We start from the raw sequence: 13,675 nt of genomic DNA, 5'->3' as shown, positions 1-13,675 counted from the left end.
AAAAGCATTCCAGGTGAAGCTGGTTGAGAGAATGCCAAGTGTGTGCAAAGCTGTCATCAAGGCAAAGGGTGGCTACTATGAAGAATCTCAAATATAAAATATATTTTGATTTGTTTAACATTTTGTTGGTTACTACATGATTCCATATGTGTTCATTCATAGTTTTGATGTCTTCATTGTTATTCTACATTGTAGAAAATAGTAAAAAATAAAGAAAAAACCCTTGAATGAGTAAGTGTGTCCAAACCTTTGACTGGTACTGTAGCTTACAGCGTCTTAACGAGCACATTTGGACCAGTTGCGCCCTGAGGCGGCTGATGTTGGTGCGATTTGGAGGATGATGAGGCAACAGGGGAAAGAGCCTTAGATCCACAAAGTCCCTTCCACCAGGTGGCTGATGAGATGTTGGCACGACTGCCCTATTGCATCTCCATCCCAAAGCCCTTGCTTGGAAGTGTACATCGCCAGACTGCCAAGAACCTTGCCCTCATCCAGGCCAAGGTGGCGAGACACGGTAGTGATGACACCATAGGCCTTGTTGATCTCTGCACCAGACAAGATGCTCTTGCCAGCATACTTGGGGTCCAACATGTACGCTGCGGCGTGTATGGGCTTCAGGCAAAAGTCTTCAGGCTTTTTGATGTATTTCATAACTGCAGTTTTCTTTGCTTGCAGCAATAGTGAAGTGGGCAGGGCATTACGGATTTCTTCTCTTACATCTGCAAGCAGAGTCTGAACATCCGACAGGATGGCATTGTCTCCCTCAATCCGTGCAATGGCTACTGCTATAGGTTTCAGGAGTTTCAGGCTGCTTACCACTCTCTCCCAAAAAGCATCAACCAAGAGGAACCTCTTGATGTGGCTGTCCATATCGGCAGACTGATATGGCCATTTCTTGGAGAGACTCCATCCCCTCCAGGAGACTGTCAAACATGATGACAACACCACCCCAACAGGTGTTGCTGGGCAGCTTCAATGTGGTGCTCTTATTCTTCTCACTTTGCTTGGTGAGGTAGATTGCTGCTATAAATTGATGACCCTTCACATACCTAGCCATTTCCTTGGCTCTCTTGTAATGTTTCCATTGTTTTCAATTGTCAATTTGCCATGATGTCCTTGAGGAGCAGATTCAATGCCTGAGCAGTGCAGCCAATGGGTGTGATGTGAGGGTAGGACTCCTCCATTTTAGACCAAGCAGCCTTCATGTTCGCAGCATTGTCTGTCACCAGTGCAAATGCCTTCTGTGGTCCAAGGTCATTGATGACTGCCTTCAGCTCATCTGCAATGTAGAGACGGTGTGTCTGTCCCTTGTGTCTATGCTCTTGTCGAATACTGGTTGAGGGGTGGAGATGTAGTTAGTTATTCCTTGCCCACGAACATTCGACCACCCGTCAGAGATGATTGCGATACAGTCAGCTTTCTCTATGATTTGCTTGCCCTTTGCTTGAACTCTGAACTCTGCATCCAGCAAATTAGTAGATAAAGCATGTCTGGTTGGAGGGGTGTATGCTGGGTGAGGAACATTCAGAAATCTCTTCCAATGCACATTGCCTGTGAGCATCAGAGGTGAACCAGTTGCATATACAACCCGAGTAAGACATTCATCAGCATTTCTCTGACTACGTTCCTCCATTGAGTCAAAAACACTTCTGATTCCAGTAGGACCATGAGCTGTAACTATCGATAAGGTGTCTGATTCATAATTTTCACCTCGAATAGAAGTAGAGACTTTTGTCAGAGGTTGCTTGTTGTGAGCACTGAAGGAACTTTATGCAATTGGCCAGATAATTCTGCATCTTGTTGCATTTTTCACATATGATTTGGCACAGTATCTGCAAATGTACACAGCTTTTCCTTCTACGTTAGCTGCTGTGAAATGTTGTCCACACATCAGATAGTGCCCGTGGCATTTTCCTGTAAAGATAAGAAAAAATGAGTAAAGAAATCCCAAATACAATTCCATGTACAGATAGATTGTTAATCAGTTAGATTAAACAACTCCTTTGTAAAATAAGATGCATGTTTTAAAATGAAATGTATGGAAACAGGTGAATTAACAATCCTCAGTTAGCAGGCTCAAGCAAGCTAAAACCCACATGGTAGCACAAACTAACTAGCATAAATTGTTAAGTTAGAAATGATTTAAAAACACTTTGCTGTTGGCTACTATTTACTAGTTAACAAAAAAACATGTATGTCATATAAAATATATTCACCCCACCCAGTATTGTAATCAAAACATAGCAGAAACATGTGGTCCTTGACTCAGACAGTAGTACTAGTGTGGGCTCAATGGCATCTCATTAATGTGCAAGAGCTTGAGAATCAGCTGTAGATGTGATGGAATAGTGTACTGCACATGTGATGAAAGAATCCACTGTGCATGCAGAGGGCTGCAATTCCATTGAATTGGGGATAGTTTAACCAAAATATGCCACAAGACCTAGAATTGCCTGATGTGTATCCCACAAAAAAGGTTCACTGTTATAAGCTAACTTTTGATGAATTTAAGCAACATTCCCCTAATTCCCAGGCTCAACTTCACATGGAAATTTAAGGTTTCTGACCCTTTGCAACCCTAATCATGAATATAGTCACAGGTAAATGGGTTGACTGGCCCTCTGCTTTGCGTGGTGCTGCGGTGCCGTGCAGTAGTAGCTAAGAAGATGCAGCAGTTTTATGAATTGCTCGGATTCCTTGTGTGTAATGTATTTGTTTCATCGTGATTTTATCTACCTCTTGTTTAGTTTTTTTTGCACACAATTTTACACTCATCCTGTTGTAAAACAACCCTAACCCAATGTTATGTCAATTTATTTAAAATTCTGACTTGAATCAGCTGAATGTTCCTGGAAATTACTAAGTAGTACAATGCACTACTACTATGCAGCTACTGATGTGTCTTCTCTTCTCTTTTTATCCTGCTCTATTTTCACGCTCTCTTCTCCTCTCCCCTTCTATTTTCTCTCTCTATCTCCCCCAGTCTGTCAGAGTAAGGATATCCGTAACAACGTGACCAACCTGCAGTTATTAGAGAACTGCACAGTAATTGAGGGCCACCTGAAGATCCTCCTCATGTTCAAGGCCAAGCCCGAGAACTTCAGGGGCCTCAGCTACCCCAAGCTGACCGTTGTCACCGACTTCCTCCTCCTGTTTAGGGTCTACGGCCTAGAGTCCCTCAGCGATCTGTTCCCCAACCTGACGGTGATCCGAGGCAACAACCTGTTCTTCAACTACGCCCTGGTTCTGTTTGAGATGGTGGACCTGAAGGAGCTGGGGCTCCAGAGCCTCATGAACATCACCCGGGGAGCCGTGAGGGTGGAGAAGAACCCGGACCTCTGCTACCTCTCCACCCTGGACTGGTCCAAGATCCTGGACACAGTGGAAGACAATTACATCGTGGCCAATAAGAATGACCGGGAGTGTGGGGATGTGTGTCCAGGCACGGCCTATGGGAAGACCACCTGTCCTCAGACTACCATCAATGGACACTTTGGAGAACGCTGCTGGACTCAGAACCACTGCCAGAGAAGTAAGTGGCCTTTTTAGATACTCCAAGTATTTCTGAAAGAATGGTAAAGAACACACAAAGAGTACTCTATATAAATGATTATATCTCAAACATTGGTAGCCCACACTTTTTCTTTAGTCATTTCCTGATGCATCCGATATGTTCAGTTGGCATATGTGAATGTATGAAGGTCCAGGCCTAATTGCTTGGCATTTTCATCTAATTTCATTTGTTACCTATGCCAACTTGACGATTTAGATAAGGTTATGATGTTAAATATAGAAGAACTTCCGCTCTGCCTGGATGTCACTTTTCCTGTAGGTCATTTCACCTCATGCTAGCAGGAATTCTCCAGAGCTGTCCGTTTGGCTGTCTTTCTGTTGTAAAAGTAGCAGGATGAATGAGAGGGACAGAGATAATGACATCCGTATGGAAAATAGATTTCCTCCCCAATCAATTCAGAAGAATGATACTTTTGCACAGATGGCTTTTGAAATGATTTCCATAATAGAGGGATTGTTGTTCTTTCTATAATACGTCACGGGCCATGCTTACTCCCCTTTGATTTTTAATTCATTGACTGGAGCACGTAGGGAATGTTTTTTGTAATTATAGAATAAGGAGAGAGACTAGGCTGGCCTCGTACAATTCAAAGTTCTCAGGCAGACGAGCAGGCCGACCAATATAATTGGAAAGAGAAAATGCATTTGCTGGGAGAGCGGAAGAGGAGAGAGGTGAGGGACAGAGAGCTGATGGTGAAAGGTGCAGTGTGTGCCATTACAAATCTTACTGCACACTCCCTTGCTGTCGTCCCCTCTCTTTTCTGTTTGTGTGATGGATCTGTGAGTGTGTCTGTATTTGAATCAGTTCATGTGAAGGGTCTGTGTGTGTATGTTAGGGCTGGGCGATATATCGAAGTCATTTGATAAATTCAAATGTATGTTTTAGTGCCAAAAGCCTGGATCGCAAGAATCTATTATTATTATTATTATTATTATTATTATTATTTTTTTATGATCATTTGTCTGCTTGTTCTCATTTGGTCTTTTTGGTCTCGTCTCCTTCGCTCCTTCTGTGCTGTGTGCACTTTCTCACTCATACACCAAGCCCCTGCCACTCACAACAACACAGATGAAAGATCACTTTTTCCTCTCTGACAACAAGCAGTTTCAATTCGTTATTTGCATTTCAGGGTTGGTCCAACAGAATCAGTCATATGGACACCGAAACACATTGAGACATTATTTTACTGTAATAGAGGAGAACATAATCTTTCTAACTATACCCTTTTTATGACTCGAGCAGACCGGGAGTATCAATGAACATTTGTTTCTGGAAAATGAATGCTCAGTTTCTGTCACGCGCGGCACCTTGTGCCACTAGCAGCATTTTAGCTACAGACTGTTATGTGCTAGCTGTCTTGTTTGTGTTTTATAAATGTCCAATGAGCATAAAAAAGAAGCATTTATATAAGGAATTGGCATTCAGAGAAATAAGCATCTTATCCAGGTAGGCCACTTGATTTAAACATCTAAACAAAGTGGACAGGCTAGCATGGTGTTCAAACTGTTGGATGCTGACAGGAGGGTGTGTTCATAAGTTAAACTGTTCTACCTTGTTAGCTAGCACATAGGCCTAGATCAGGGGTCGGCAACCTTTTTTGTGTGGAGTGCCAATTTACAATATCTTAACATGTCTGACGATCTGCGTGCCAGTTATGATTTCCATATGTGCATTACAACTAATTGTGTCTACTGAATATCTAAATGCCCACATACGGAAGAATTCCATAGCTCGCTAAACAGATGCGATGTCCATTAGCACCACCGGTTTGAACTTGGAACCCAGATTCTCTTGGTGGATGATAGTGACATTTAACCACGGGTTGGCCAATCTTATCTTCAATCAGCTTTGTGAATCCTGTGTTTCCTCACCATAGTGGGGAAATTGTCAGTTGTAATAGCGAATATGTTTTTAATATCAACAACTCGCCTCAAAATGATCTGTGAAAGCTTTTGCTACATCTTCCCCTTTAGTAGTACCATGCATGTGTTTTAGACAAAGCAGCTCCTCGCTTACCTGCTCTGTCAAAGTATCTTGCAACAACTGCCAGACGTGGGAATGTCATTCACATCCACACACTCAAGAGCCACACTAAAAACAGGTGCGTCTTTTAAGGCTACAGTTTTCTGCTCCTCAACCATCTCGGTAACACACCATTCAACAGTTCTGGTAGACACAGGCATGTCTTTTATCTTTGAGGTGATTGTCTTTGTCAGGCAATCCATCAAATAAAGCCTTGCGAACCACTGAGGAAAGCCTCCTTGATATATTCCCCATTTTAGTAAATGGGTTTCCATGTTAAACAATGCACTGTGCAACTTTTGTAGCTCTCCTCCTAGCTTGATTATTTTTTATCTAACCACATTGTCCGATTTCGAAAAGGCTTTACAACAAAAGCAAAACATTAGATTATGTCAGGAGAGTACCCAGCCAGAAATAATCAGACACCCATTTTTCAAGCTAGCATATAATGTCACAAAAACCAAAACCACAGCTAAATGCAGCACTAACCTTTGATGATCTTCATCAGATGACACTCCTAGGACATTATGTTATACAATACATGCATGTTTTGTTCAATCAAGTTTATATTTATATCAAAAACCAGCTTTTTACATTAGCATGTGACGTTCAGAACTAGCATACCCACCGAAAACTTCCGGTGAATTTACTAAATTACTCACGATAAACGTTCACAAAAAACATAACAATTATTTTAAGAATTATAGATACGGAACTCCTTTATGCAATCGCGGTGTCCAATTTTAAAATAGCTTTTCGGTGAAAGCACATTTTGCAATATTCTGAGTAGATAGCCCGGCCATCACAGGCTAGCTATTTTGACACCCACCAAGTTTGGCACTCACCAAACTCAGATTTACTATAAGAAAAATTGGATTACCTTTGCTGTTCTTCGTCAGAATGCACTCCCAGGACTTCTACTTTTCACCCAATGTTGTTTTGGTTCCAAATAATCCATAGTTATATCCAAATAGCGGCGTTTTGTTCTTGCGTTCAAGACACTATCCGAAGGGTGACGCGCCGGCGCATATCGTGACAAGCAATGTCAAAATATTCCATTACCGTACTTCGAAGCATGTCAAACGCTGTTTAAAATCAATTTTTCACAAAGCATTTAACTCTGTCATGCATCTTGGTAGACAAGCTAAACTAACTATTCACAGCCCTTTAATTGTCAATGTAATTGCATTGCTGGACTTTTTGAAACTTAATGTATTTGTATTGTTTTAAAAATGTTTTAAAAAAGGAAATGTATGGTTTAATCTGGCCTTTTAATTTGGTTTTGTTTTAGGGAAAATTCCCTAATTGTTAATGAAGTTAACACAATATGTATTAACTCTATATGTATGTGTTTTTAAAAGACTGAAGGTGTCTAACTTTAAAGGAAGTACAGCACCATGTGATATGTAAGGGAAAATCAACAAGACGTGAAAGGTTCCATTATTTTCCAGAGAAAGCATAGAGCCCCGAGTTGATGATCCCTTTCATACCGTTGCTATAATTTAACACATTTGCTGCTAGGAATGTGTTCATTTGCAGGTAGAAATGTTTTCAACATCGACTGAAGTAGCTAGCAAGTTACTCAATAGCTACAGTAGTTGCCTTGTTAACCAAACAAACAGACTTGCTAGTTTAGCTAACCAAACCATCAGTCATAGCTTGCTATTATGGAAATGTTTTTAATTCGACTTTTGCTTTTAAAAGCAGCTCAAACAGAACATGTAAGAATTAACTATAGCGGGGCCTCCCGAGTGGCGCAGCGGTCTAAGGCACTGCATCACCGTGCTTGAGGTGTCACTACAGCCCCGGGTTCGATCACAGGCTGTGTTACAGCCGGCCTTGACTGAGAGCCACTGGCCAGGATTTCCTTGCCCCATTGCGCTCTAGCGACTCCTTGTGGCAGGCTGGGCGCCTGCAAGCTGACTCGGTCGCAAGTGTTTCCTCCGACACATTGGTGCGGCTGGCTTCCAGGTTAAGCGAGCAGTGTCAAGAAGCAGTCCAGCTTGGCAGGGTTGTGTTTCGGAGGACGCATGGCTCTCGACCTTCGCCTCTCCCGAGTCCGTACTGGAGTTGCAGCGATGGGACAAGACTGTAACTAAATTTGGAAACCAAGAAATTGTGGAGAAAAAGGGGTGAAAAGAACCAAAAAATTACAAAAAATAATGAACTATAGCCATTGAAATCTACCGTGCTTTTGTACCGTGTGTTATAGGAAAAGAATGCATGCTTTAGAATGCCCTTCAAGCCTATCAGAAATTAGTTTTCAACAGTGCCATGGTATAAAGTCTTTATTGATGTGTTATAATTAATTATGAATGACCAAAGGTGTTTGTGTCAATAAATAGGTTATAAACGTTCTGCTGATTTTGTATGAAGGTTATCTCATGATCCACTAGGATACTTACTGTAAGGTTTGGGAGATATTTAGATGGGTTTATAGACCAGCAAAGCTTGCATTTGTGTGTGTTTGTCAGAGTCAAGATAATTTAGAGTGGTCCTTCCTGAGACTACCGCACCAGGTATTCCTCTTCTGTTCCCATACTGGAGACGAGGGCTTGATTACAACCTGTTACAATGGTCCCAACATTTTGGCTGATCTTTCAACGAGGGAGTGGGTGAATGTGTCAGCAAATATTAGCCTGGGATTTCAACCATTTTGAAGTTGGCCTTAGTGGGAGTGACCATATACTTCTATGGGAGTGACCTTACTGAGTAAAGTAAAGTACAGTATTTGTCATTCTTTAACACCCATTTCCACAATTTATCTTTCTTAAAAGTATATTTTAAACCTAACCACCATAACCTTAATCACACTGCTAACCTTATGCCTTATTTAAATTAAAAACCAAAAGTTGATTTTAGTTTATGAATTTTCACAATATAGCACAGCCACAAAGTGAAAATTGGCTAGTGGAAATCATTCCTCCTGTCTTCAAGGGAGAAAAACTATCGCAATAATAGTTAAGACGTCGGACCTATACAACAGCTGCACCAGACACATGGGAAAAAGTGTTGTGGGAGATTGGTTGGTAGATTAAGCCAATGAGTAATGGCCGGGAGATTCTCTTGGTACTCAGTATTTGCTAAAGAAGGCCAAGTTTGATGCTTTGTTCCAGCAGACCTTCCGTGCATTGGGGCGTAAATGTCTGGGAACGGGATTAGGTGGAATGTGACTAACATGACTTTAGAGCGTGTGCCGTCCTTCAGCACACTGTCACCCAAGTTTACAGTGCATTCGGAAAGTATTCAGGCCACTTCACTTTTTCCACGTGTTGTTACAGCCTTATTCTAAAATGGATTAAATTGTACCCCATAATGACAAAGCAAAAAAAAACATTTACACATTTTTATAAATGTATTAAAAATAAAAAACTATCACATTTACAAAGTATTCAGACTAGTGATGCATCGCTATGACATTTTGGGTCAATACGATATCCAATATGTTCCTTGACCCAAAAAAAAAAGTACACTTTTTTTAGGGGCCTTTTTAAGCATTCTAGTACAGTTAAATAGTTAACACATGGACGCAGCGGTGTAAGGCACTGCATCTCAGTGCAAGAGGCGCCACTACAGTCCCTGGTTCGAATCCAGGCTGTATTACATCAGCCCGTGATTGGGAGTCCCATAGGGCGGCGCACAATTGGCCCAGCGTCGTCCGGGTTTGGCCGGGGTAGGCCGTCATTGTAAATAAGGATTTGATCTTAACTGACTTGCCTAGAAAAAAATAAAGTTTACACACCACACTGACCAAGAAGTTATTTTGTTTGCATTTACCTATGTCCCCATTACCAGTAAAACATAATCAAAACCTATTTCTTTCACTTACTTGCTGTGCTGTTTCGTTGTTCATTTGTTCAGTCGTTTCATTCTCAACCAGGATTTCTATGGAACGTGACATGTCAAATAAGCTTGTTGACAAATCAGGACCTGAATGACTGCACGTCAAAAAATGATTTAACGCGTTCATAAATTTCTTACGTAGTTATTACACAATCACTCATATTTCATGTCACAACGATTCATCGATACGTATGCTATGATGCTGGTAAAGTTGTCTTGCGGACCTACAGTGCTGGTCATAAAAAAAGCCAGCTAGCTTATGGATGCAAACAATGTAGTTCTTCCCCAAAAACATAGCAAAACAACATCTGTTTCAGTAACTATAGTACGCTCGCTAACTATATAGCGAGGTGTTATCTAAAATAACCAAAATTCATAAGACAGTTCTTATTTGATTAGTGGTGGTCGGACCCATCTATGTGAAGCTAGCCACAATAAGGATAAGTCTCAATAGTGGGACTTTGCGGTTTGCCTTCAAAATAAAAGTATGAAATAATTCTACTATTTGTGTTCATTTGCATCACTGTCAATGACATATTTTTATTTTGAAGGAAAACTGAAAACTCCACTATTGTGCCTAATCCTTATTGTGGCTAGCTTCTGATATGTTCACCGATATATCGTGCATCCCTAATTCAGACCTTTTACGCAGTACTTTGTTGAAGGACCTTTGGCAGTGATTACAGCCTCGAGTCTTCTTGGGTATGACGCTACAAGCTTGGCACACCTACATTTGGGAAGTTTCTCCCATTATTCTCTGCAGATCCTCTCAAGCTCTGTCAGGTTGGATGGGGAGCATTGCTGCACAGCTATTTTCAGGTCTCTCCGGACATGTTTGATCGACTTCAAGTCCGGACTCTGGCTGGGCTACAAGGACATTCAGAGACATGTCCCGAAGCCACTCCTGCATTGTTGGCTGTGTGATTAGGTTTGTTTCCTGTTGGAAGGTAAACATTCGCCCCAGTCTGATGTCCTGAGCACTCTGGAGCAGGATTTCATCAAGGATCTCTGTACTTTGCTCCGTTCATCTTTCCGTCTGGCCACTCTACCGTAAAGGCCTGAATGGTGGAGTGCTGCAGAGATGGGAGAACCTTCCAAAAGGACAATCATCTTCACAGAGGAACTCTGGAGGTATGTCAGAGTGACCAACAGGTTTTTGGTCACATCCCTGACCAAGGCCCTTCTCCCCAGATAGCTCACTTTGGCCGGGCGGCCAGTTCTAGAAATATAGTTTTGGTGGTTACAAACCTCTTCCCTTTAATATTGATGGAGGCCACTGTGTTCTTGGGGACCTTCACTGCTGCAGAAATGTTTTGGGACCCTTCCCCAGATTTGTGCCTCGAGACATTCCTGCCTGGTGAACTCCAATCAAGTTGTGGAAACATCTCAAGGATGATCAATGGAAACAGGATGCACCTGAGCTCTATTTTGAGTCTCATAGCAAAGGGTCTGAATACATACCTGAAGGTATTTCTGTTTTATTATATTTGCAAACATTTCTATAAACCTGTTTTCGCTTTGCCATTAAATCAAATCTAATTTTATTGGTCACATGCATATGGTTACAGATGTTATTGCGAGTGTGGCGTAATGCTTGTGCTTCGAGTTCCGACAGTGCAGCAACATCTAACAAGTAATCTAACACTTCCACAACAACTACCTAATACACACAAATCTAAGTAAAGGGATATAATAAGAATTTGTACATATAAATATATGGATGGGCCATGACCGACCGGCATAGATGAGATGGTATAATATGCAGTGTCGAAACGTTGTCGCTGTCGAAACGTTGGTGATTAAATTTTTGCATCTGAGCTCTTAGAGTGTGCGGCTTTCCTTTATTTTCTAGTGTTCTACTCCGCTAGCCAGCACCTCGCCTTTAAAGGTGTGCGTTTCTTTTTTCTAGGGAGTTTACATACACCTTAGCCAAATACGTTTAAGCTCAGTTTTCACAATTCCTGACATTTAATCCTAATAAAGATTTCCTGTCTTAGGTCAGTTAGGATCACCACTTTATTTTAAGAATGTGAAATGTCAGAATAATAGTATTTCAGCTTTTATTTCTTATTTCACATTCCCAGAAGGCTACATACATTCAATTAGTAAATCAAATCAAATGTTATTGGTCACATACACATGGTTAGCAGATGTTAATGCTTGTGCTTCTAGTTCCGACCATTCAGTAATATCTAACAAGTAATCTAACAATTTCACAACAACTAGCTTATACACACAAGAGTAAGGAATGAGTAAGAATATGTACATACAAATATATGGATGAGCGATGGCCGAACGGCATAGGCAAGATGCAGTAGATGGTATAGAGTACAGTATATACATATGAGATGAGTAATGTAAGGTATGTAAACATTATATAAGTGGCATTGTTTAAAGTGACTAGTGATATATTTATTACATCAAATTTTTTATTCTTAAAGTGGCTAGAGATTTGAGTCAGTATGTTGGCAGCAGCCACTCAATGTTAATGATGGCTGTTTAACAGTCTTATGGCCTTGAGACAGAAGCTATTTTTCAGTCTCTCTGTCCCAGCTTTAATGCACCTGTACTGACCTCGCCTTTTGGATGATAGTGGGGTGAACAGGCAGTGGCTCGGGTGGTTGTTGTCCTTGATGATCTTTTTGGCCTTCCTGTGACATCGGGTGCTGTAGGTGTCCTGGTGGGCAGGTAGTTTGCCCCCAGTGATGCGCTGTACAGACCTCACTACCCTCTGGAGAGCCTGAAAGCATTGCCTTGTTTAACTTGGGTCAAACGTTTCAGGTAGCCTTCCACAAGCTTCCCACAATAAGTTGGGTAAATTTTGGCCCATTCCTCCTGACAGAGCTGGTGTAACTGAGTCAGGTTTGTAGGTCTCCTTGCTCGCACACGCCTTTTCAGTTCTGCCTACAAATGTTCTATGGGATTGAGGTCACTGATGTCTTGAGATGTTGCTTAAATATATCCACATCATTTTCTTTCCTCATGATGCCATCTATTTTGTGAAGCACTCCAGTTCCTCCTGCAGCAAAGCACCCCCGCAACATGATGCTGCCACCCCTGTGCTTCACGGTTGGGATGGTGGTGCATGCATATGTATTCACCCCCTTTGCTATGAAGCCCCTAAATAAGATCTGGTACAACCAATTACCTTCAGAAGTCACATAATTAGTTAGATTGCACACAGGTGGACTTTATTTACGTGTCACATGATCTTAGTATATATACAAACACGTTCTGAAAGGCCCCAGATTCTGCAACACCACTAAGGAAGGGATACCACCAAGCAAGTGGCACCATGAAGACCAAGGAGCTCTCCAAACAGGTCAGAGACAAAGTTGTGAAAAAGTACAGATCAGGGTTGGGTTATTAAAAAAGATCCAAAACTTTTAACCTGTTGGGGCTAGGGGGCAGTATTTTCACGGCTGGATAAAAAAAACGTACCCGATTTAATCTGGTTACTAATCCTACCCAGTAACTAGAATATGCATATACTTATTATATATGGATAGAAAACACCCTAAAGTTTCTAAAACTGTTTGAATGGTATAACAATATAACAAAGCTCATTTGGCAGGCAAAACCCTGAGACAGATTCTGACAGGAAGTGGATATCTGATGTGTTGTATTACCTTTAAACCTATGCCATTGAAAAACACAGGGGCTGAGGAATATTTTGGCACTTCCTATTGCTTCCACTAGATGTCACCAGCCTTTACAAAGTGTTTTGAGTCTTTTACTGTGAGATCTGACCGAACAAGAGCCATGGAACGGTGATGGCCGATTAGACTCTGGCGCGCGAGTTCATGTTGGGTACCCTCGTTCCAATACGTTATAAAAGAGAATGCATTCGTCCACCTTGAATATTATTCATGTTCTGGTTAAAAAAGGCCCTAATGATTTATGCTATACAACGTTTGACATGTTTGAACGAACGTAAATATATTTTTTCCCCTCGTTCATGAAGTGAAGTCCGGCGGGCTTAGATCATGTGCTAACAAGACGGAGATTTTTGGACATAAATGATGAGCTTTTTTGAACAAAACTACATTCGTTATGGACCTGTGATACCTGGAAGTGACATCTGATGAAGAGAATCAAAGGTAATGGATTATTTACATAGTATTTTCGATTTTAGATCTCCCCAACATGGCGGCTAGTCTGTATCGCAACGCGTATTTTTCTGGGCGCAGTGCTCAGATTATTGCAAAGTGTGATTTCCCAGTAAGGTTATTTTTA

General features: G+C 41.4%; 1 protein-coding gene across 2 annotated transcripts in view; it reads left to right on the top strand.

The window, feature by feature from the left end:
- LOC106583950 (insulin receptor) overlaps positions 1–13,675 on the top strand; it is a 152,160-nt gene that overhangs the window by 52,042 nt on the left and 86,443 nt on the right. Inside the window, exon 2 of one of the 2 annotated variants that reach the window (XM_014168658.2) lies at positions 2,984–3,532. The exons of the other annotated variant lie outside the window; for it this stretch is intronic. Within the exon in view, the coding sequence (XP_014024133.1) occupies positions 2,984–3,532 (549 nt within the window). The remainder of the gene's footprint in view (positions 1–2,983; positions 3,533–13,675) is intronic. 2 annotated transcript variants of the gene reach the window in all.

The sequence above is a fragment of the Salmo salar genome, chromosome ssa23 (genome assembly GCF_905237065.1).
Source record: "Salmo salar chromosome ssa23, Ssal_v3.1, whole genome shotgun sequence".
NCBI classification, from domain to species: domain Eukaryota; kingdom Metazoa; phylum Chordata; class Actinopteri; order Salmoniformes; family Salmonidae; genus Salmo; species Salmo salar.
This window is presented reverse-complemented; position numbering and strand designations above follow the sequence as displayed.